Source organism: Callospermophilus lateralis, chromosome 9 (genome assembly GCF_048772815.1).
Source record: "Callospermophilus lateralis isolate mCalLat2 chromosome 9, mCalLat2.hap1, whole genome shotgun sequence".
NCBI lineage: Eukaryota > Metazoa > Chordata > Mammalia > Rodentia > Sciuridae > Callospermophilus > Callospermophilus lateralis.
In genome coordinates this window covers 31,213,608-31,238,968 of record NC_135313.1, presented here as the reverse complement: position 1 = coordinate 31,238,968, position 25,361 = coordinate 31,213,608, and the positions used below count along the sequence as shown (strand labels likewise).

General features: G+C 36.4%; 1 protein-coding gene across 1 annotated transcript; it reads left to right on the top strand.

Annotated features, from left to right (window-relative positions):
• The first annotated feature begins 3,986 nt into the window (after positions 1 to 3,986).
• Positions 3,987 to 24,934, top strand: Icos (inducible T cell costimulator). The gene is made up of 5 exons (XM_076866554.2): positions 3,987 to 4,066; positions 19,287 to 19,625; positions 20,312 to 20,418; positions 21,484 to 21,564; positions 24,651 to 24,934. Exons 1-5 carry the CDS (start codon positions 4,009 to 4,011, stop codon positions 24,786 to 24,788), a joined length of 723 nt encoding a protein of 240 aa, XP_076722669.1. The 5' UTR covers positions 3,987 to 4,008; the 3' UTR covers positions 24,789 to 24,934.
• The last annotated feature ends 427 nt before the right edge of the window (positions 24,935 to 25,361 follow it).

The following is a 25,361-nucleotide window of genomic DNA, read 5'->3' as shown; positions in this document are numbered from 1 at the left end:
GTCAGAATCACAGTGGAGTCACTCCTGTCAACCCAACCAAAGAAGATAAATAAAACCAGGGCATTATGAAGGAAGAGTTTTTATGCATGATTGCCTGATAGTAACTATCACAAGACTACCAGGACCAGAAGCCTGCACAGAGGTCGCTGCACCTTATATAAAAAGTACTTCTACAAGCACATCTGCTTGACAAATGTCTGTTCAACCTCAGAATGATGCCACTCTTGTTATTAATCATTGTGGACAAGGAGGATTACTGTTTCAAAATATCTGATACAATCATCCTCATTTTTGTCTTTTAAAACTTCCCTTTCCTCAATCTCTTTAAACATGCCCATAGTTGACTATGGAATACATATTCCCATTGTAATGTTCTGCTTTCCCCATAAATATTATTATTTTGAGAATCTCTCTTTCTCTGGTCTATTTTTTAAAAATTTAGGTTGACAAAAGTAAATAGGTCATATAGTCATATAATGAGTTCCAGGATGGGGGACTAGAAGGGTGGTGGGAGGGTGCAGAAAAGCCGACAAATGGACACTAGTCATTTGGTCAAAGAAGTCTTCAATGAATGAGTGAGTGTTTAAGCAAAGGCCTGAAGAATGGTAGGATTTTGCAAAAGAGTGAAGCCTGAGGTGATGTGGAGGGAAAGTAAGGGTAAAAGAGAGGCTTCTGGCAGCAGGAAGATGACTTAGCTTGGGGAATTTGGAGGACTCCACATTGTTTGATGGAAACACTTGGTGCAGGAGGAAAAAGAAAAAAAAAATGTGGCAGGAGATGAGGCTGAATTGGGTGATAAGTTGCCTTTTGTAAAGGGCCTTTTGTAAAGAGATCCTAACACAACAAAACCCACAGGAAACTAGTGGAAGGTCCTGGACAGGGAACATAGATGAATTAGACATATTTTCAAAAATTACTCAGGTCATAGAGTGGAGACAGACTGAACTAAGACAAAAGTAGGAATAGAAACAAACAGGACAGAGGGGCTGTTCTGAGAAGTGACCCTGGCAAAAGAGAAGACAGAACTACTTGGAGGATAGGTAGAAAGTAGGATCATTAGGGCTTATTGTGAATTAGTGGGGAAAGGGGGAGGGCTGGTTAGGGGCAGGGTAGTAGTGACAATCAACATGGGCGATGTAGCAGGAGAGACCATTTGGATTTATGGACACTCTCTTTCCATGACTGTCCATTTCAGAATGGAAACCAAGTTTAAGAGAAGCACAGATACTTTTGAGATGCTTTTCAACTTCAGTGTTTGAATTCCATTGCCTAAATTTAGGCAATTTTTTTTTCTTTCAGTAGATTTCAAGCAAGGCAAAAGGAAGGTACTCACCTGTGTAACTTGAGAAAAGCTAGCATGCTGCATGCATTAGGAACTCAGGTGCCCACAAGGCAAGAAATGATAAACATGCTCTGTCTTTAATGTAAGAAACTTTCCATCCCCGCCCTCACCCTAGGCATCTGCTGCACACACAAATCAAGACCATGTTAAGTCATGGAATGAAAATGAAATGAAATGAAATAAAATAAAAGCAAACAAAACATACTTCCTGTGGGGTGAATGGAAATTTTTGCCTGGTATATTTTCCAGGTACAAGATCAGTAATTCTGAATATTTGAAACCACAAGTAATTGTGTTCTTTAACTGAGATTTTAAAGAAGAAAGGATCACCTAAGGGGACCTTGACGTAAAACATGTGGGCATAGAGGCAAGCCAGACTTCCCAGTTACAACCAGATAGCCTACAAACCAAGAAGCATGATAATTAGGAAAAAGCAGCAGATTCACATCAAATAAAACACACACATCTAGTTGAACTAAAGCTGATTTTGACTGCAACTTGTACAACTTTTCTCCCCTTGAGTTAGAAATACAGCACTTTAATTTTATTAGGAAATCTTTTTTTTTTTTTTTTTAGATTCAAATAATTTGGAACTTCCTCTAGGACCTAATTACACTTCCTCTCTGAAAATATAGAACCAAAAAAAGTCATGTTACCATGGCCAAATAAATGAGGACTGGCCTCAGATTGTAGCATGGTAAGGAAGAGTATGGAACCCAGAATCTCATTGTCCAGTTTGACCTGGCTCCATAACTTTTCAGCTATGTGATCCAGGGTTAATTGCTTAATTTCTAGAACTCTCCATGCCCTTGTCTATGATGTGAGGATAATAATGGGATCTTTCTGGTACAGCTGTTTTGAGAAATGAATGGGTTAATGCATATCAAACAGAGGGCATGTGTTCTGTAAGTGTTCATTATTTGGTTCCTGCCTTCTATCTTCCTTTGAAACTGCAGCTGAGCTCTAGAATTTGGGTCAGTTTTGTTCACATAAAGTTAAAGCTCTCATTTTAGTTCTAGAGCAGGGCCACAACTAGGGCAGAAAGTCATTTCCTTTCCACTACCTGTGTGTTTTATAGAACAGGCCTCAAGCACAATGCCAGTGGGTCTTGGGGACTTCTTTTGATGCTCTTGGGGGACACAGGGGAAACAAAAGGGAGGAAATAAGGGGTAGCAAGTTCCTAGGGTCCTGGGGGCCCAGTCTTTATTGCTCACATCCAGTGCTGAGACCCCGGAGTCCTGAAAAAGACACCTAGGGGAAGCCTCGGCAGCTTTGGCCATCACTCCAAGGTTAGCTTCCTTCTTGCCTTTCCGACCCTTTGGCTCTATCCAGTGTCCCTAATTGCAGTTCGATAACCCCAGACCTGGATCTGCTTCAGAACCTGGACATTTGGCTCCTGTACCTTGGTTTCTCTACCTGACTGAGGTGAGTTTCTCATCTGAATGCCATCTCTGCAGGTTGAGAGTCAATCCCTTCCCAGAAAGTCCAGTCTGGATTGAGAATCCTGGAAGCCAGGTCAAACCTCTGGGTGGCAGGATCAGTAGGCCTTGGCATAAATAGTCCCATCTGCTTTGGTTCAGTGAACCTCCAGAGCTATTTTCCAAATCCCAGTGCTGACACTAACTACATGACTTGGGCCAGGTCAGGTATTTTACCTTTCTGTGCCTTAGTTTTCCTCATTTGTACAATGGGGAGGTGAGTGATTCCTACTTCACAGAGTGGCAGAGAGGATTAAATGAGTACACAGACACACACGTTATCTATATGTACACAAAAAATAATCCATTTAAGTACATGTAAGGCATAACATAAACATAATATTGGACTATATTCATGGTATATTTTGTACATATTGAATATGTTATTTGTGACTTTACATTTAATTTTATGTTTTGCACTAAGATGTATTTCATATAAATCATTAAGTACACATAAATATAATTATTTATATTATTATTATTATTGTCATTTCTACTTTATTTTTCTGCTGAGATAAAGGAACCATGAAAGGCTTTTCAACTTTCTTGCTTTTATCTGTGTCTATAACTGCAGAATCCCTATGATCTACAGATTGCTCTATTGTGCAGAAACTTGCCATCATTTGGAAACTTACAATCTACTATGAATGTCATGCAAATATAATTTCTAAGACTCCTGGGATGCTCTTCTTTCAGATTTCTTAATTTCAATTTCTGCAATAATTTCATTTATTTCTTGTCCTATTTCAATGACTTTCTCTTCTCTGGAGCAAATAACATAAGACAGAAATGTGTCAAAACCTATGTCTTATTTATCACATAGTATTTGTAGGTCTTGTTATTCCCAATAGATATTGATTCAGTGGTACCTCTGAATGAAGTGGTTGTGAAAATAGTAGATTTTGTCTTTTTAACTTGTTTCTTTGGAGCCAGAATAAGGGTAAAGTTTTTTTTTTTTCCTGTCTTCTCAATCATCAATAATCCATGGATTAAATCCTTTACCTCCATAAGCAGTAACCCTTCCTATATAGCCGTTGACATCAATGAAAAGACAGTCCCTTGACTTGACGGTAAGTGTGACACTACATCAACTCCCACACAAGCCACTTCCTTTTTCAGCAAATAGAACATAAACTTACTCTCATCTCTGAACACAGAAGGAAAGGACCAGATCTGATTCTGGCAAACATGAAGCCAGTCTTCTGGTATTTCTTTATTTTCTGCTTCCAAATTGAACTTCTAACAGGTGAGTGGTCTTTTGAATATTTCTTACTAAGTTATAATTCAAGAGAGCTTAAGAAAAATGAAAAGTAGAAAAATAAGGCACCAAATAGAAAGTGGTTTTGTTTTTTGAAATTAGAAACTACTTCCTCGCAGCCCGACCACATGGTTGAGACCACCCTGTCCCCATGTCAGTGTGGATGGCACTGGGTTTGCATTACTGCCTTTGATACTGTGTTTTAAGATGAAAAATATGTTTCAACAGATCATTAAATTTTTAAATTACCTGCATGGAGTTACCTGTCAGAGGATAAAGTAGAAGAGTGGCTTACTGTTCTCAGAGAAAGATGAAAGGCAAAAAAACTTGTGTCAACAGAATGAGAATTAAGTAGCCCTGGCATTTGGGATAGGAATTGTTCTATGGTAGAAAATTAAACAGAAGTGCTTCAAAAGAAGGATTTTGATTTTAATCTTACCTGGATGGTCTGTTGTTGTCTAAAATACATAGACTGTCATAAGGTTTTTATTGACACTAAGTTTGAAGATCCCCCTGAAAGGCCAAGGAGGAGTGAATGATTAAAAATCTTTGTAGCTCCTGTAGACATAAAAAAAATCACTCTGGAGTCTTTGATTCTTCCTCTCATGTGGTATACATTAGACTCTAAATGAACAACTTAAATAATGCTATGTGTAAAGTAAATTAATATATGGGCTTCTGCTTCTTCTTACTCTGTACATTTTTCTTTTCTTTTGAACTCTAGGTTCTATTCTTGAGGCTGGGGAAAGCCAAGTAAAATTATGTTAAGTGGGGACGTTCTCTTAACAGGAAAAGTAAAGGCAGAACTTTTAGTAAGTCTAATTCCATCTAGAAATGCCTTTTTTTCAGTGGTACAAAGAAATACACATTACTTTTCTCTTGAAAAAATAAAAAGTTCCAAACCCAAACTGGATTGGTTCAATGTTTGATTGTGTCCTGTTTCAGAGTCATTCAAATGCTCTTAAGACTAATGAAGCATAAGGGTTTACATGTAGCAAGTCCCAAGGGCAATTCTGGGCTACCTATTTGTTCTGGCCTTTCCTGTAACCTCACAAAGTCCTTCAGCATCATAAATAACGTGAATAACTCTGGAATTGAAATTCATTCATTCACTCCTTCATTCCCTCATACAGCACCAGCACTTGCCCTGTAGGAGGTGCTGTACTAGCTGCTGCTTGTAGAAGAATGAGCAAAACCAGGTCACTCCCTGCTGTCCTGAAACTAACCGAATGCTGGGGAGAGAGACGCTAATTAAACAGTCCCAGGAATTAACAATAGTTACAGGCAAAATGCAACCAAGAAGCCTGGCTAGATGGGATGGGTGTTTAGGGGGGATTGGAGTATAGGGTCATTGAAGTTTGTTTCTTTTTTTCCTGTGGAAATGGCACTTGAGACCTGAGCGACAAGCTGCAATCAATGAGGAGGAGGGTAAGAAGGTAGGGAAGGCCGTTCTGTAGCATTTAGAGAGTGAGCTGTGACAGGAGGGAATGAAGTGTGGTCAGAGAGCTGGGAGGAGGTAGCTGAGTCTGAGCACAGAGAGGAAAGAGGTTGGTGAAGTCACAAGGTGAGGCTGGGAAGGAAAGCAGAGACCTGACCATTCAGATGCCCGTGTTAAAGATTTTGGATTGTTTTCCAAGAACATTTGTGCAAGTCTTTGCAGGGTTCATTTGTACTACTAAAAACCATTCCAATATGCCAAACCCATTTTGGCAGTTATGCTGTTGGTACTATACACGAGAGCTTTGAATTGGCATTAGTATTATTTCTGTGGAAGAATAGATCTAGCCTGGGGTAGGATTATTACCGTTGCCAGACTAAGCTGAGGAATAAATTGAACATTTGGAATGATATTCATCTTAGATCCCAAATGAATAAAACCAGTGTTCACTCTCATCACATGGAAAACCACACTATGTGACATGCTGTTTTCTAATCTGACAGGCGGCAAAATTAAGGCATGAGTGGCTAAATGATGATAATAAATACACTAAAAATCATCATATTCAAAATACCTCCATGATGATGTATCAAGCAACTACCATTATAAACACAATAAACACAAAGAACTTTACTAAGCACCCACAGGTCCTCGGTCATATATTTTTAACCCTTCCAGCACTGAAGCCTTTCTCATGCTATGTAGACAAAGGTTTGCTTATCTTCTGTCAATGCTTGAAGACTGAAGCTCAGACCAGGAACGGCTAAATAGATTGCTACACAGCAGTTAGTGGCTGAACCAAGATTAGAACTCCATGTGTCTGATTCCAATATCCATGTTCTTTCTACACTCTGTGGAAGTAGCATAGCTCTGACACAAATTTCAAGTGATAGAAGTACTGGTCAATTTTGTTATTTGGTTGGTCAATTAAGAAGGTTGGGAATCTTGGCAATTTCCATTCTTTGATGGATCTCAATGTAAAATTTAACCAAGTCTTGATGTTGATTTAATGATTCTGAAATAGTTAAAGGCTCTTCCTTAGAGAAGAATTTGGAAAATGTGAAGCTCTTACTTCATTCAGAGGAGCCTCTTCCTAAGCTTTATGGGCAACAGAGACCTTGTGGGTGACCTGATGAATCCTGGTTTGGGGAAGCAGGGTGCAGAATGCAGCAGTGGGAATGCCAGATGTCAGATGGTACCTAACACACGTGTCTCAGGAGGTGTTGGGACAGGAAGCAGGGAGCCCACCTGGAGCCTTGCTTTGTGGAGGGCACTGAAGGATTCTTGAATTCCACCTTCCCAGGGAGGACAGCACTGGGGGTTTCCAGCACCTGGTTCTTCCCCCAGAGCTCAGAGGAAAGTCTGTGGAGATGAGTTGACCTTTGATTCTCTCCAATCTTTCAGGTCTGGGCAGAAATATCCCCTGAAACCTCCCCTTCCTATGTTTGTGCTACATTTTAAAAAGTTCAAAGTGCCAATGATGAATTTAAGCCATGTCCATCCAACAGGATAAGCCTGTACTTACTTGGTTTTATTCCTTCAACAGTATGTGTCTTTACTACTTATTTTCTACCATATGTAAGTGAAATTATATTTATAAATATATATAATATATATAATTATAAACATAAAATTATATATAAAATATAAATGAAATTGTATATACACATACATGTGTGTGTGATTATACACACACACACACGCACATACACATATGTATGTATTAGCTCTTCTCTTCTTGCCTCTGGTGAATTTGGAAGGTCAACTACCTTTCTCAGTTTACTAAGTCATTATCATGTTCAGAAGATCTTCATTGAATGTCTATATTTATTTATTCTTGTATTGAAACAAACATGACAGTGTCCTTGCCCGATGTGCCTAGCCCCCTACACTGGCCTGAGAATTTAGAAATGTTCTTCCCTTCCCACACTGCCCCCGTAGTGCACCCTTGCTGCATACATGGATTTTGTTTAAATAATTTAAAACATCCAGCTGCAGATCACTGCTAGGTTTTCTCTTACAGTGTTTCTCTTCTGTTCCAAGAATCCTTTCCTGACACTCACATCACATCGCATCGCATCTCTGATGTGATAGCTCTATTCTGGAATTTGGGTCTAATCTTATAATCTGTTCTGATCCAAGGATCAGAGGATTCCCATTAATTTTTTTTCAGATACTCCAAACTCTCTGAATCCAGTGCAGGTAAAGATGACTTTCTTTTACCCTTGTGGGTGACAGGTGTCTTTTCTAGCAACAGGATCCCTGGACTACAGTTTTTCCTGTCAGAGGTCTGTGGATTTTCATCCCCTATTTGTTGGCTTGTAGGGTTGTGAGTGAATAGTTTTATGCTAGTTTGATTCTCATTCTTCTGAAAGTAATTTTAAAACAAAAAGTCTCTAGAATTTTGTAATCTAGAAAGTTGTTCATTTCGATATGGAATGCAGGAAATGCATCTGTGTGTGCCTCTGTTTCTCTGTGTGTATTCATTAATTTTTTTTTAGGATTGGTAGACTCAAGCTTTATCTTTAATTTAAGGCATTTTATTTTCTCCCCTGATATTTGTTTAATCATAGTTTCCTCTGTTTCTCCCCTCCCTTATAGAAATGCCTATTATTCTCATATAAGTTTCCAACCCCTTGTTTTCTCAATAGTAGGGAACAAAATAGATTTTATAACTTTGGTTGCTTGTTAACCACAACTCCTTCAGATGAAATGGAATGATATAGTTTTTAAGTCACTAGTAGCATATTCACTTGTCTTGATAGACACAAAATATAGGCATGTACTGAAGTTCTCGAACTAGTTTCATTCACAGTAAGTTCTTTAGACTAATTTGACTTAAAAAAAAAACAAACAAACCAGACTATTATTTACAGTTGTAAACTGAGCAAAACCTCCATTTTACACTACTTCCTCTTCTAAAAGTATTGATTTTGATATGTAAAAGGACTTTTGTTCTTTCCAAGTTAAAAAAATCATTTGTGATCTGCAACAACTAAAGAAAAGGTCGTATTTTCTAAGTGACACCTCTGTGCTACTGTTCTTCTAATGAACTAAGTCTGTCAAGTGGCATTTTTGAGGGCATTTTAAGTAAAACAAAATTTTTGGCATTTGAAACCATCTTATAAAAGTAAATTCAAAGTTATATTGTTATATTTTGGAAGGTGAATCACAGTAGGTATAGAATATGAAACTAAAATTAAAACTACTAATCAAGGAATTATTTTCATTCTCACTGGTTTGGCCTCTAAGGTTGACAAAAAAAAGATGATTTGTCAGTTTAAAGAGTCAGAAATCGGAGCTAGGAACCTCCTATGTGTTGTGCACAAAATAGTGATGCTTGTATCTATTTTGCTTGAGCAAAAGTGAAAAAGAAACAAGTTGTCTCTAAGCAGGGTGACCCCCAGAGCTGATATAATCTGTTTGAGCTATTTTGATACAGATATATCACTTCCTGTAAGTGACTAAAGACTGTTTAAAGGCAATGATTTTGAATTTAAGAAATCAAACTTTTTACAGCTCATGTTTATGTTGTTCTAGGATTCAGGATCAACTTATCCATTCATGCAACAACAGCAATGCTCCCTTTACTGTTCTCACAAATAAAGTTTTATTTATTTATTTATTTTGTCCTATCTGGAGCTAAAACAAAAAAACCCATAGAAGTGCTAGTTTGAACTTGTTTAATCACAATGGAATTTTTTTTGTATGTGTGAATCCCCTTCTGTGCATTTTTACAAGCAGATAATTTCCTGGGTGATCATTAAGAATTTCAACTCTGCCAGAGCCAGGATCCAGACTTTTCTATGGGTTAAAATATACAGGGCAGTGTAAAATACAAAAGTTGGTGGATAAATGTCTAAGGGAAGGAGAGTGTAAAGCTCATATAACTGTATATCTATGAGATTGTTTTATGTATGTTGAGTGTGTAATAATACCTTCAATCACAGAACACATTATGTGGCACCAACCTGAAAACCATTTTGAGTATTGAGGGCAGTAATATATCTAAGATTTATTATATGATCTATATTATATAATACATTATTTTAATACTAAAACATAATATGAAGTTAATATAAAAAGAAATATCTGAGCATAATTTCCATATCTAGCCTGATGCTAAAAGCTTCTTTTTGTTTCTTATTCTGCAGCGAGTCTCTTTAGATCCTATGTTTTGGTTTCTGTAAAATGAGGGATTTGGATGAGATTTTTGGACTAGGAAATTCATTAAGTTTGTGGACTCTGGAGTCAGATTGTCTAGGTTCAATTCATGTCTCTACCAGATATTGGGCTCTGTTACTCTGGAACAGTTACTCAGGCCTCAGTCTCCTCATCTCTAGAATAGAAATAAAAATAGGCAATCTGACTTAAAAGCTACTATAAGAAACAAATGGCATATTTTATGTAGTGCATCTCACACAGGACCCTACACATAAAGGCACTTAATACTTACAAGCTGTTATTGCAGCTATTATTTGGAAGTCACTGAAACTATTAGATTTCAAGAACTGGTTGGGCATCATCTGGGTTGAGTCTTGGTCTTTGGACTGGGAAATAAGTGTTCCCCAGTATCTAGTTAATTCAATCTCTTGCTATTTTTCCTAATCTGTTTCTCAGCCCATTCCAAGAACCTTTTTGCTAATATCATGCTCAGCCTTCATTTTAAAAATATTGCATTTCTTCTACTCTGTTCTTGATCCTGGACTTATTTAGGTAACCATGACACAGACCTTATCCTTGTGAAGCTCATGGTTAAATGAAGAGGAAAGGCAAGATTAATTATGTTGTAAGATGCTGTGCATTATTAACATATTGGTTTAAATAAGGCATTATTGAGAGAATAGAGATTGAAGTTTTGGGGGACCTTGAGAGAGGAGTTGGAATTTTAAATGGTTCTTAAAGAATGAATAAGGGTTTCTAGTCAGACAAAGGGGTGATAGTATTTTTCAATTTATGGAAACAGGTACTGATGTTGAAGAAATGGCCAAAAATTTCATTGTGGTTTGCACAGATGGTCTATGGAGCACCTTGTGTCATATCAAGGAGATTGGTTTCTTACTTTATAAGCAATAGGAGATGAATGGAAACTTTGAATTTGGGGAGTGAATGCTCTTTAGAAGCACAACTGTGGGAGTACCATGAAGGCAGGGAGAGAACTGGTTTCAAGAAGGCCAACCAAATAGCCAAAAAGATGTTTCCACAGATAAGGGAAGACATTAAAGAGGTTTAGATTGGCTGTAAGAATGAGAAAAAGAACAAAATTCAAGAGCTATCCAGGAGATAGGGTCAATTGAACTTGATGACCAATTAGATGAAGAGAGTCAGAGATCGAAATAAATGAAGAAGATTCTGAGGGTCGTAGGGTCTGAGTAGTAACTCCCTTGAAGAATAGGGTTTGGGTGTGATGAATCTTGAGTTCAGTTTGCAAATGTTACAGTAGATGTGTTATTGTGTATCCAGATAGAGACGCTAAAAGGAATTGGAAACCAAGAACTGGAGGGTTGAGTTGGAGATATAGAAGTGTTATTGTGGTCAAAATGAGAGCTGGAGCCATAGAAGTAAATGAGTTCACACAGCAAACACCCAGTCCATGTGTCCAACGACCTCTACACAAGCAGCCGAGGAATGGGAAGCAATGTGTCTATTGTGGAGTGTGGATAAACTCTCTCTCCTTGCCCCCCTATGGAGTGGAGCTGGGTTCATTTAATCTCTTGAGATTTACCTAGTATGATGGTTTCAAATCAATAGCAACGAAATAACTAATAGTCACAGTTAATTACTTTGTGACTATTGCTACAAAGTTTTATAACACCTTTGGGATTTTTCCATTTTCACAGAGAAAATAACTTTAAAGGAGGAGAAAATGGATCTTTCATTTTTCTTATTACACATGGTTAGAGAACCGAGGGTTGTTTTATGCCCCCTGTGGAGTTCTTTAGAGAGTAAAAAACAATTTACACATTGTGTGTGTGTGTGTGTGTGTGTGTGTGTGTGTGTGTGTGTTCTTTTGGCCTTTTGGCTCTGTTTTCACTTTTCTTCATATTTCTTGGCTTTTTTCCCCCCTCTAAATGTTAGAAATTTAAATTAGATTGAATTTATCTTGCATACCCTCTCAACCTCCTTGAACTCAATCATCTCTTTAGAATATGAATGTCTTTGAATTGCAATATAAGTATAGAAATGATGCATATATAAAAATCTACGAACCAAGATTCTAAAAGTGTTAGTCAGTAAACTCATATGAAGTGATTTTGTGCTTATGAAAGGTGGAAACAAAGTGTGGGAATCACATTTTTGCAATGCCTGAATTTCTTTGAAAGATTTCAAATGTGACAAAAATGTAATATAAGCATGGCAATTTTAAGAATTTTGTATCTTGCCTAACATTCTCGTGCTGTACCAAACTGAGGCTTATCATTGTTTGATTACAGAAAATGTGTTTAATAAGCACTATCAATAATTGCAAACTCAGGATATCTTATCTTTCTATCACTCTGAGACCTTTGTAGAGGTTTGTGGTTAGCAGTCTGAGTTAAAGAGAATAAAATCACATTGCTGATCTGTTTTGCACCCTCTGCATTGTGTAGGTTCTCCAAATGTTTTCTCCAAAGCATTATCAACTAAGGGTAATACAGCTGCTTATAGAGACTTCCCAATATCGGTGAGATAAAAGAAATACTTTAGATAATAAAACAATCAACTTGCAAATAGATTCTTAAGCCATGGTATAATTCTCAGATAAATTATCTTTCTTCTGAAATCTTCTTGATAGCACCCCCAAAAAAGAGGTAGATACAAAGGTTCTTATCTTTGGAAAATTTGAAAACCTAAAAATCTCAACCAATACAAAAATTCCGATTTTACTCTTGAAAGCTTTACTCTATTGATGTCCAAAACAGTATGATAAAAATCATAGTAGCCATCAACAGGGGGAGCCTCTATTGAGAAGAATATACCCTATTGGACATGGTACTCAATGTGATTAAGAAAATATAGTACTTATTCTCTGAGAATACATTAAGTATGCTAACTGAAAGTGAACAGATATCTTACATATGGTAGTCAGGTTTTCAGACTCATTACCAGGATAGAAGATAACATCTTCCTGTTTGTGTTTCTGACTATATATCAAGTGCTAAAAGATGCAGTGTGGTGTTTACCTTGAAAATCACTAACATGCTGTAAATAAACATCTGGGAGTATCAGAACAACCACTTGTCCAGGGCTCACTGTCCTGGCCATACGTTGGGCAAGCCTAACTACTGTGCATGTTGAGGATCTAAAAAATCAACTAGATTTGAACTTGCCCTCTCCTCTACAGACATCAATGAGCCAAGAGAACCATAAATCAGCTAAACAAGTTTTTATGAGCCTAGTGAGTATTTTTTTTAAAGCTCAAACAGATGATTTTTATTAGAATATGACATCCCAGTTGGGGTGGTGACTTGTACACATGATTGTATATCTTCATGTATTTGTTTCTAGAAGAAAAGAAAATGGTATATCTAACCTTGGGATAACATTCTAGTGATGAGTTTTTCAATCCTGGGCAAGATGCTCAGAGTTGTGACCCCAGTTTTACCTAATAAATATAAATGGAGAATATAAAATAAAAGTTTCAAGTTGATCATTTCTAAGAGTTCTTTTAGTTCTTATATTCTATATTTCATGCTTCATCTCTCTATATTTATAATGTCTAAGAGATCTGTATATGCATTGCCCATCCATCCATCCATCCATCCATCCATCCTTCCATCTAATAAATATTTATTGGAACTTACTGTCTAACAAGTACTACTGTAGATAATTGGAATGGATGGTTGAATGCTCAGCAAGGTCCCTGATTTTATCCTTACATTATAGTGAAGTAGCCAGACAATAAACGAGTAAACACACAAATAAACCACATAATTTCAGATAATGGTAAATAAATATTTTCTCTCTCAGGTAATATGATAGAAAGTGACTTAGGTGGGTTGGGTGCCCAGTGGTTGCTGAAGAAGTACCCATATTTTTTAATAAAGAGAAAGAAGCAGTAATATAAAGATCAGAGAAATATTTCAGCTCAAAGCCCTAAAAACCATCTTCACGTGTTTGTGGAATAAAAACAGAAGGGCAGTGGGACTGCAATGTGCTGAGTGACTGGTAGAAACAGGCAGTAGAGAGGTAGGATAGAAATTGGAAGTCATGGGGAAACAGGTTCAGGGGGGGTAAGTTTTATTCAATGTGATATGGGAAGGTCCTAGAAGATATGTAAGCAAGGCAGTGATACTATCTCATCCTCTATATCCGAAGATCATTCTGGTTTCTCTTGGTGAATGGATTATAAATGGGCAAGAGTGAAAGCAGAAAAATTAGTGAGCTCTTGCAGTACCAGAGAGATGACGGTGATTTGAACCAATTGTAGCTGAGATGGAGAAATGGATCAATTCTGTTGGACATAAAACAGAGGAACAGAAAATTAGGCCTTCCTGTTGACAGATTTTTAGCAGTGGTCCTTTAACACTCAGTTATCAGCCACCACTCTCTAGGTTTACATGGCTTCCTGCTTCTATTACACTTCTATTTCATTGCTGCTAGCAATATTTTGTGAACAGAACCAAAAACCTTTCATGCACCCAAGAAGTTGTACAACCTCAGACAAATAATTTATTCTGTCTTGGCCTTCAGTTATCTGTACACAAGACTTTCTGTGTGATTTCTAAGTTCTCCAGGTTTGACTATATTTGATGCTGGGAACTGTTGACTCATATTACAGGAAATAAGGAGAGTGAAAGTGGGGGTGTCTACAGGATGGAAACATGGACAGTATGTATTGGAGGTGAAGGTGGTATTTTAGGAAAAGTGATGAGCATCTCAAAGATAGTGTAAGAGAGGATATTTTGGAAAAGAATTTTAATTTAAGAGACTGTATGTGAAGAAAATGTAAATATGAGAGAAACGAAAAAAATGGCAAGAAGAAAGAGCTCAAAGAGGATGACACTCATAAAGCTTTAACTACTGGTACAGCAGAGCAATTAACCAGACAGATTTGATATCCAACCAATCAAAGCAGACACTGGATATTAAAATTATACCAATTATCCAGATTGAATATTAGGCTCAAAGATCAGAACATCAAAAGGGGTGAAGAAACAATTCTAGCTATTTCTGCAGTTATAATACATGAACATATTCAGATTTCCCATAAGTTATCTATTCACTAATTGTTAATCATTGTTGTAATGAATGCTCTCCTTTTGATATTATTTTTACAAAATGCTATCAAAGACTGAGGATAATTATTTGGGGTTTGGTATTTGAACATATCTGCTCTATAGGCATCAACATAATTTTGAAGTAATGGATTAATTACCATGGTTGAAAACCTTCAAATTGCAGACTTGGAGTCACCAAATGACTTCCAGATAGAAAGCTTAAGCATTGGGCATGGAGAAACCTGAGTCAGCTGTCTTAACTGCTACAGACTGCAGACATAGTGAAGAGGTGACTCAAATGGTTTTGTAGCAAAACATGATAAAAGGAATAGTTAAGAGTGCCCAGTAGAAGTGGCAAGTTGGAATCCCTACTTGATGTCAATGGCACACAACTTGATACTATCATTCAAGAAAAATGAAACCTTTCCTGGCCTTTCTAAATACTTTTGTGATAAGAAACATAGCTGCATTCATTTTAATTTTCCTGACTTCTTAGAATATTCCATTTAAAGACAAGATTATGGGAATATGGCCTCCTCTAAGGAGAACTCACCCAATTGCAATGTTTTAGCTCTCTTGGATTTTTTTGCAGTCTCGGAGGGTATGTTCTTATGATCCAGAGAAAGTAACTTTTGGAAGGATATTTCCATTTTATTTCCTATTTCACAGATGAAGAGACTGAAGTTTAAAGGGGGACCCTAGTCACAGAGTCTCGCTAGACCAGAATTTGTTTTTGGTTTCCTTGAGAAACAGTGCATTGTACATCCACCATTACATTTCAACTTATGTTGGGTGGTAGCTCACAGAGTCTGCACAAAAGGGGGAAAAACTGCTGACCAAGTTATCTTCAAAAACAGAACACAATGCATCTATGTTGGTTTGTGTATACGGTGGCAGCAGACACCTTTGCCCCAAGACCTCTTGTGGTTTACTTGCTGCCATCCTAAAGTCTCTGGGAAATTTGCTCTGAACAATTTCAAGAGAACCAGTCTGCTGATCTTATCTTCTGCAGTAGATGGTAGAGAAAAAAGCATCAAAATAACAATTGTACAACAAAATTCACTCTAGGACAAATAAATCCTCAAGCAAAATGCCCTTCATTTTTATCTAATGTAGACTGCTGCTATCTTCTGCTGTCAGTTCTTTCTTTTTTGATTAATTTGTTCCTTCTGTTTAAAAAATTGAAACAAGGATTATTTCCTCTCCATATACTTGACTTTTTATTGTAAAACAAAATGTCTATATAGAAATGTGACCAAAACATAAATGCACAATTTAATAAATAGTGGTAAAGCATATTATCCCACTCCCTATAATAATCACAGGCCAAGAAATAAAACATTGCCCACACACAGAAGACTTTTCACCTCTGTGTGTTTCCTTCATCATTCTAATCCACCCCTCCCAACTTTAGACAAAACTATTAGGCTGAGTTTTGTGATACTTATTTAGGGTATAAATTCTAGTTTTGTTCTTTTAGTGATCATGCAAGAAGTCTCAACATCCATGCTTCACCATCAAAGTTTCAAGTTGCAAATACCTTTACTGTCCTCCTAGAGAGAATGTTCTAGGTTGACAGGTAGTTTCTTTCAGCACATTGAAAATATAATATGTAATTCCACTGCATCATGGCTTTGGTTACTGATGCTGAGATTTCACTTGACTGTGTAACAGTTGCTTTTTTGAAAGTAATAAGTCATTTTTTTTTTCTCTAGCTTCTTTTAGGATTCTCATTAAGATATATGTAGGTGTAAATATAGTTTGCTTGTTATTCACTGGGATTCTTGTATCTGTGGATTGTGACTGCATTCTGAGCTATCTTTTAGTTCTTCAATTCTCTCTATATCCTTGTCTAATATGCTTTAAAACTCTTCATTGAGTTTTTAATCTCAGTTTGTGCCATGTTTTTAACAGTTCTAATTGGTTCTTTCAAATTAGTTAACTTAAAAATTTTTCTTGTGTTCTGCTGATATTATTATGAGTTTGTCATTTATTTCCTTTAACATAACAAGCTCAACTGTCTTATTTCAGTCTGTTGTTCCTATTGTTGCCTTATTCCTTGTGTGTTTTGCTTTTTTTAAAAAATATTTTTCTTGTCATTATATTTAAATGTTATTTGTAGTGTTTAAATCTTTTTCTTAGAATAGATTGCGATTTTGCTTTTAAAACCTGTGGTAATAAAAGTTAAGTATCCCCTCAAATCAAATTCAAGGACTGAGGTTTTCTGGAATATTGAAGTGACTTGAAGGTGGAATAAACTCCTCATGAGAGTTTGTTTACTTCTGATTTCCTTTACTTCAAGTATGTAACTCTTTGGGGACCAAGATTATTGAGGACAAATCTGCTAGATTCCTCACTTTGCAGATCCTACAAGATAAAACACATATAAAAGAAGTTTGAACTTGGAAGAACAACAAATACTTTCAGAGCGAAAGCAACTTCTAAGCTCTATTCCATTTTCTGGGTTCTGGATCTCTTTTCAAATTTATCTTGATATTTTTTCCTCCTTTGGTCAACTATTTAATCCTTTTAATATTATTTTTAGACATTTTTTCAGGATTTTTGGTTATTTTATTGTTGAATAATCTGTTCCATAACTGAAAACTGGAACATTTGTGCTTTTTTTCATAATCAAATCCCCAGTCTGAAAATCTATTCCCTAGAAATACAAGGGGTATAAGTTTAAGCCTAGATATATTAAGGAAAACAAATAATTGTGGTGAACTTTAAATGAAATTGAGGCAATCAGTGCAAGAAGAGGTGTAGCAAATGGATCCTCCTGAATGATACTGGTCTTAGTGCAAATTGGAACACTTAATTAAGAAAGCTATATGAAAAGATGCACTGTTATCATAAGATATTTAAATGTTTTGACCAAACACCATAATATTTACATAAAAGCTAAATGCTGAAAAAACCCCTGTTATCCCACCTTAGTAAATTAGTTTTAATAGGTTATGATAGATTAACATGTGGAACATCATGTAATCATTTAAAAAGAAAATTAAAGCAGTTACATGAAAAAATCAAATGTTCATGATATGCCATTAAATGACAATAGCAGAACACAAATAATATTTGCTATGTAAAATAAGCATGTATCTGGAAGATAAAGAGCAAAAAAATACAAATAGTATTTCTATTTCACTGGAGAATTGGGAATTTTTTTTCCTTAAAATTCTTATACTTATTTAATCTTAAGAAAAAAGATTTCAAAATGTCAGTAAAAATTATCATGCTAATAATTTTTTTCCAATATCAGAATGAAACTTTATCATATTTTTAAAAATACAATTGAATATTACTCAGCTTTAAATAGTAAAATTATGGAATTTGCTAGTAAATGGTTGGAGTTGGAGAATATCATGCTAAGCGAAATAAGCCAATCCCACAAAAATAAAGGCTGAATGTTTTCTCTAATATGCGGATGCTAATTCACAATAAGGCAGGAGGCACTAGGGAAGAATAGCCTTACCTTAGATTAGGTAGAGGAAAGTGATGGGAGGGGATGGGAGGTGATTTGGGGATAGGAAAGAAAGTAGAATGAAACAGACATTATTACTGTATGTATATATGTGACTGCATGACCTATGTGATTCTACAACATGTACACTCAGAAAAGTGAGAAATTATATCCCATCTATGTATGATATATCAAAGTGCTTAAATGCATTTTCCTGTTGTGTATAACGAATTAAAACAAATTTATTTTTTTTTTAAAAAATACAAGAATCAGAAAAAGTAAAAAAAGAACTTAAGAACTAGTAGCTCAGAATCTGCAACCAGTCTAAAGTCATTTCAGTTTTCTCCTCCTGTGATATCCATGTAGCTCACAAAAAGAACTTTGGTTCTTTTGAGCTTAAAGTTTACTTAAAAAGTGAGAAAGTAAGCAAAAATCTGAAATCTTACCTTTATTATTCATTTCTGGGTGTCATTTGAACATAATCGATCTGTTCTTTTGTTCTGCAGTTGGAGGGTATAATGTAAGTATCTATTTATACATAATTGTTCAATTTTAGCTTTGAATATTTTGTACTTTTAAAAGTGTTTTTCTCTTAAACAGCGTCTTTCTCCTAATCTCTCTTTGTTCAACAGCTCTCCAGGTTTCAATTTCTATTTTGAAAAAGTCATTTCTTTGAATGGGCATTTCTGATCCTCCAGTCAAAATTATAACCTATCCCATCCCAACCACATATCTGTATAGTTCTCCATTCCTAGCATAAATTATGGTGTATCACTGCATATTGATTAGTTTACCATCAGTCTCCGTTGTGAGGGCCCATGTTTGTTTGATTTAGTCTATTTACATGTGTTATTTAATACTTAATGTTTTACATATCATTTATTCATATCAGAGAAGCACAGTTCTAATTAGGTTTTTTTTCTGGGTCACAGTTTTACCTTTTGTTATATTCTTTTCTGTGTTTGCCTCTACATGAAAATCTTTCATTTTGGTGCAATAGAGGTGACTTTATGAAGACAAGAGATTACTTTTATGATTAAATATAATTATTAGGGCAATATATTCACAAAATATAACTTTTGCTTTGTTTTCTTTATTTTTATCCAGGAGAAATTGATGATTTCGCCAATTTTGATATGTTTACATTTCACAATGGAGGTGTACAAATTTTATGCAAGTACCCTAAGAAAGTCCAGCAGTTTAAAATGGAGTTACTGAAGGGGAAGCAAGTACTCTGTGAACTCACTAAGATAAAGACAAGTGGAAACGTGGAGTCCATTAATAACATGAAATTCTGCCAATCTCAGTTATCCAACGACAGTGTCTCCTTTTTTCTGAATAACTTGGACAGTTCTCATGGCAGCTACTATGTCTGCAACCTATCAATTTTTGATCCTCCTCCTTTTGAAGAAAAGATTCTTAGCAGAGAATATTTGCATATTTATGGTAAGACATTGCTTTTATGTTTGGGGCTTAAGAGGACATATACATTCTGACAACTTTTCTCATTAATGAAAACAATTAAGCAAGTACCTTTTCTGTTGGAGTTCATTTAGGTATAGTTGAGGGCAGATCATTTTTGATGAAATATATAAGAGATGACTTATTAATCATAATTGGCATTTATTGGTAATATGTAGTTTAATCACATAGACTGTTAACACTGTTGACTTAGAATTAGGTTATGTGTCTTTAAAATACATATGCCAATGAAAAACAGAACAATTTAAGGTAATACCTCAATTCATGGCTTAATTGTGATTACCTATTAATCGAAGGTATAAAGTGGGTGTGTGCTGCTGGGTTTGTGGAATGAAGTGCGATGATTGAAAAATCATAGTTCTATAGCATTACTTTTCCTACTTACTCTTTTATAAAATACAGTATTGACTACATTTATAAACATATATTTGTAGTTTTTAAAGTATTAGTTTCTGGATCCTTGCTGTAATACTGAGGTGATATTGGCTACCATTTACTGAGTTTCTTGATGGTAATGAAGCAAAGCTTTATTGGACTAACAGCTCCTTTAAATTCCATGAAAGAACTAGAGATTCGGCACTGAAAGAGATTTGATACTTGGAGGTTGTGTTTATTTGTTTTTTAATCAATGTGTCTCTTTTCCAACCCAGAATCACAGCTTTGTTGCCAGCTGAAGTTCTGGTTACCCATTGGATGTGCAGCTTTTGTGATAGTGTACACTTTGGGATGCTATTTTATTTTTCGGCTTACAAAAAAGGTGAGCAATTTCTATCTCTTCTTGCATATGCTTTCCTAAGTGTTTATTTACTCACCAAAAATACACATTGCTCTTTGCCCAGAGTTTTTGATCAAAAGGTTTGACAGGTACTTTTCCCTGAGATATACCTACTAATTAAACTAATAAAAACTTGGAACTGAGGTTATTTATTTGTTTATTTTGTAGCTCACTTTATTCCAAAAGGACTCAGTAGCTTATATAGATATGTTATGATTATTATTGTTATTAAAAAAAGAAAATTGGGGTCTATGGAAGACAATAGATTAGGAAGGAGATTAAAATTTAAAAATAGATGTCTCTGATTTTTAAAATTACTAAAGGTGGGCTGCAATTTTGTATCTGAGCTTCCTAAGAGTCAGGGAAAAGACAAAACAATTAGTTGTAAGTCTCACATAACTGGTAAGTGAAGAATACCAATGAGAAAATATTATAATGTGCTAGTAGTCACTGAAAAGGAAATTCTAGCTTCTTTCCCTGGCAAGTTACTAGACTCCTTGCTTTTAATGAAAAGTGCTGAAAAGCTATTTGGAGAAATAAAAATGGCAAAACAAACAAATAAACTAACTAAGAAACTAACTAACTAACTAACAACAACAACAACAAAAAACCCCAAACCATTAAGAATGTCTGTAGGACATCCTTTTTAGTCTTTTACATTGTAGGCTCTGAATCAAAGAACCTATGCCATTCTGCATATTGTGTACATGTGTTAGAGCTCCAGGGCATACAGGGTGTGGTTGTTGGTCAGATGGTGTGCGTATCTGTGCCAGAATAGAATCTGAAAAGGAGGAAAGAAGAAAGAAGAAGAGAAAGTGCCACAATCCAAGTTTACTGGGGAAGGAATAATAAAGAGCAAAAATGAGGAAGAAATTGGGCAGAAAACTCTTTGTACTAAAGCCTTTATTATTAATTATTAATTATTTATTATTATGTTTAACCTACAGCCAGGAATTTTGTCACATACCTCTTCAACAAAGAATAGAAAATAGGCATGAAGATGGCAAAGAGCAGATGATAAACCATGTTTCTGACTTTTTCTTTCAGAAGTATGGATCCAGTGTGCATGACCCTAATAGTGACTATATGTTCATGGCAGCCGTGAATGCAGCGAAGAAACCAAGACTTGCAGGTACAGCTCCACCTGGAGATTTGGGGAGAGAAGAGGGTTGTTTATATTAAGACTGGAATTTTAATTTTTTAAAGGAAAGGTAGATATCCCTAAGACCTAATATTTTCTGTAAAAATGTGGGTTTTTACCTCAATAGAATTGATGCCCTCTGCAGAATATTATTTTCAATATATTAAACACAAGTTATATTTCTATTAAAAGTAAGTAACCAAATAAAAAGTTCACAAACCACAACTTCATCGAAGCAATTTCCCAATTGTTATTTCAAAAAAACCTGGAAGGATTCTAAATCTTCCTTGTTGAAAAATTCATTAAATCATGTGATGAATATTTGAGTGTGAGTTAAGTGACAGTACCTGAATATGGTGCTGTGGGGACTACACTGATGTTTGAAAATCTTGCACTGAGATTAGGAAGAGAGATCTGGACTGATGCTACAGGGGATGGGATTAGGAGAAATTAATGAAGATATTGTTGTTTCTATGCAAAGAGAAGGCAAGTCTAGGAACCTTGGATGGCCTCGGAAATGTTAGGTGGAAGTGACCTATTATTTTTTAAATATTTATTTTTTAGGTTTTTTTAGGTGGACACAATATCTTTATTTTATATTTATGTGGTGCTGAGGATCAAACCCAGTGCCCCACGCATGCTAGGTGAGCACTGCACCACTGAGCCACAACCCCAGCCCCAATTCTTTTGAGGTTTAGAACTGGGTGCTGCTAGTTTGAGGAACATCCAGAAAGTCTGGAGCTTCCATTGTGGAAAATTTGTATGTCTTACATCTATGAGGCTGGAATGATGTGAAGTATGTAAGGAAAAAGAAGTCACTGCATTTTTGCTACACTTAGTGGTGAAGGGCCGTATTGAAGGCAGAGACATAATTTCTGTTGTCATGGAACTTTAGCAGTAAAGAGAGCTAAAAATGCACAGTTAGTCCACTCCTCCTTTTTTTAGATAACAGAAATTGATGCCCACAGTGTTCAATAACTTGTTTGGCTCCCTAGGCAGTTAATACCATAGCTTTGATAGTTGCAAAGAGTTTTGTTTTATTATTTTGCAACTGAAAAAAATTATCCCAATCATTGTATTCATAATAATGTGTTCTGTCTTTCTTTGGGTCCCTGACAGCAGACTATGAGATGGGGACTTGGGTTGCCAGTAGTTTACTTGGGAGGTGATCCCAGGAAAAGCGGTGGTGTGGCAGATAAGGGAATGAGACAGCAAGGAAAAAAGGCAACTGGGTGGTTGGAGATGCATTTCCAAGGTCTCAGCTATAGATCACAGAGGCCTGACTTCACCACTGTCTGCAAAATGTACAGAAGGCCCCCCAGAATTGTTCTCTTGAGGATGGCATGTGGGGCATGCATCTACTCATTCAATCACCACTGGATTGGAGCTGCCTGCTGGGGCCATTTGCTCTCCCTCATCCCTGAGATGTTCCCAGTGCTTGGGATGAGCCTGTTCTCAAGTCTTCAGAAAAAGCAGAGAAGCAGGAAGATGCACAGTGGGGCTATTGCATTGGAGCAGGGACATTCAGGAAGGTGGCCCCCTCCCTGACAGCAGCAGCTAGAATGAAGAGTTAAGAGAATGTCTTATAGGCCTCGAGAGTGAGAAAAGTAAAACTTAAAAATGAGGAACTGGTAACTGGGTCTTAAAACATAGGGAAGAATTCAGATGGTGTGTGTCTATGTGTGTGGATTAGGGTATGAGAGGGAAAGGGGGAAACCTGTTGAAGGGAAACGGCATATACTTTTAAAGAATTTATGCTTAATTTTTGTTACAGATGTGACCCCATAACTTCTGCCACTCTCTGGTACCCAGGCATGAACCACGTTGACCAGTTCCCTGCAACTTGGAAGTACGAGATGCCTTCAATTCCTAGACCACAGAGAATCTGACGGGTTTTGTGACTTACATCTCCTGCTGATGTTTTGTTCAAACTGGACCAGTGATTCTATCAGTGGATAGCGATTTTAACAGACCGCCTCACTCTTGTTGGGTTCTTTCAAAACAAACACCCTCTTGCAACCAGCCTTATAGAAGGCCCCACTCATGTGGGCTCAACAAAGAGACCTCACTGGGATAGAGTCCCTGTCTCTCTGCTTCTGCTCCTAAAATGCACCAGCCAGTAAAACAAACACATCTACAAAAAAAAAAAAAAAAAAAAAAAATTAAAGATGCCAAGGGTATTAATCTGCAAAGCTAATGGGCAGCCAAGGGCCAGCATCTGTCCTCATTTTTGTGAACAGATTACCTTTTCTTTCTGTAGGCATGAGCATTCCTTTTGAAACCAGATGGTAGAGGGAGATTCTTCACAACTGTAGCTGTTTTATTTCCGGGATGTTGATGTATACTATACTGTCACCAAAATATTAGTACCTACACAGTACTCTCCTTTAATTTCTGGACCTGAGTCGATCACTCTATCAAGAGTTAAGATGTCTTCTTTTTCCCTCAGTTTTCCTTTTAAAAATATGTCTACATGCAAACTTGACAGCTTGCACCATTCTGAATAGGAGCTATGTTGACCTTTCTTTCCTCTTCTGCTTAATAAAATTGTATATATACACACATATATGCAATAATATATATTTATCTTGTAGGGAGAATATTGATAAATTATATCCTTTGCTTATATTCTCCTACAAGAATATTTTTGCTCTAGAAAAACATCTTAGTCCTCCAAATTCATTTAAAATGGTTTACTTTGTTGATATTAGTGGTAGGAAACAGGCCCAGAATCAAAAGCAACTTCATTTTATTATCCTGTTTTCTACCATTATCTGTGTTTTCATGGTGCTATTAATCACAAGCTTGGCCATTTTTGTGGATCATATAAAAATTGCAAACAAACAAACAAACCGTGTTTAATTGGCAAGTATTCTCCTGGGGTGGACTGAATTTTCCATTTAGCCTGAAAGCTGCAGTTCCAGGAGGCTGCTGTCAAATTTCAGCCATGCTGCCTCTGGGCTTGACAGGTTAGAATGGTTCCCATGAGTCTAGAGCAGCCCTCTGGATCTGGGCAGAGTTCCAGGGTTGAGACTCCACTGAACCAGAGATGGCCAGCTGTTTTACCCCAGAGACTGAAGTCACCCTGGGAATCAGAATAGATCTCCTCCAGCTTGGTACCTCCAAACCTGTGAAGAAGAACACCTGGGTTAGGGGACAGCTCCTTCTACAACCATTCAGCCTGGAAACAGGCCCTGGGCTTTTAAGATAATCTTCTTTGATTTGGCTAAAAAGATTCTTAAATACCTGTAACATGGGATTATTCTTAGCTGGAATATTTTCTCCACTTTCTGCCCACATGCCTAAGGCTTCTGAAGCAGCCAGTGTGTATATAACAAACATTTTAACTTTATGGAAAATGAGGACATTTAGTAGTTTTAAATTTGTTGTTCCCTGCTTCTGGTTTACTTTTAAAGTGAGACTTGATATGTCATTATGCATACTTATATTGTGTTAAGCGTGTGTAATGCTGGATGTGTACAGTATAGTACTGAACTTATAATTTAAATCAAGTATAGTGTTCTCTGTTTTTAGCTGGCTTGGCCACCTGGCTGGTTTGCAGAGGTGTTCCCTGAACTAGTGGTCGGGGGTGAGGGTGGGGAGGACAGCCTTCATGGCTTTGTTTGGCTGTCCCAAGGTGTGCCTCAAAACATCCTCCTCCCAACATCGAACATTTCAAAATGAATTGTTAAAGGATGAAATTTCTGTGAAATAAAAACTGGTTTTAAGAAGAGCCATTTATTAAGTAGTTCTTAGCAGTAGTAAGAATTAAAGAATAAACTTT

What these genes read in the sequence shown, in the direction of transcription:
- Icos (XM_076866554.2), top strand. Translation starts at nt 4,009, where the DNA reads ATGAAGCCAGTCTTCTGGTATTTCTTTATTTTCTGCTTCCAAATTGAA. An exon ending in CCAAATTGAACTTCTAACAG is followed by an intron (nt 4,067 to 19,286) that starts GTGAGTGGTCTT and finishes ATTTTTATCCAG; the next exon opens with GAGAAATTGATGATTTCGCC. An exon ending in CAGCGAAGAAACCAAGACTT is followed by an intron (nt 21,565 to 24,650) that starts GCAGGTACAGCT and finishes TTTACCCCAGAG; the next exon opens with ACTGAAGTCACCCTGGGAAT.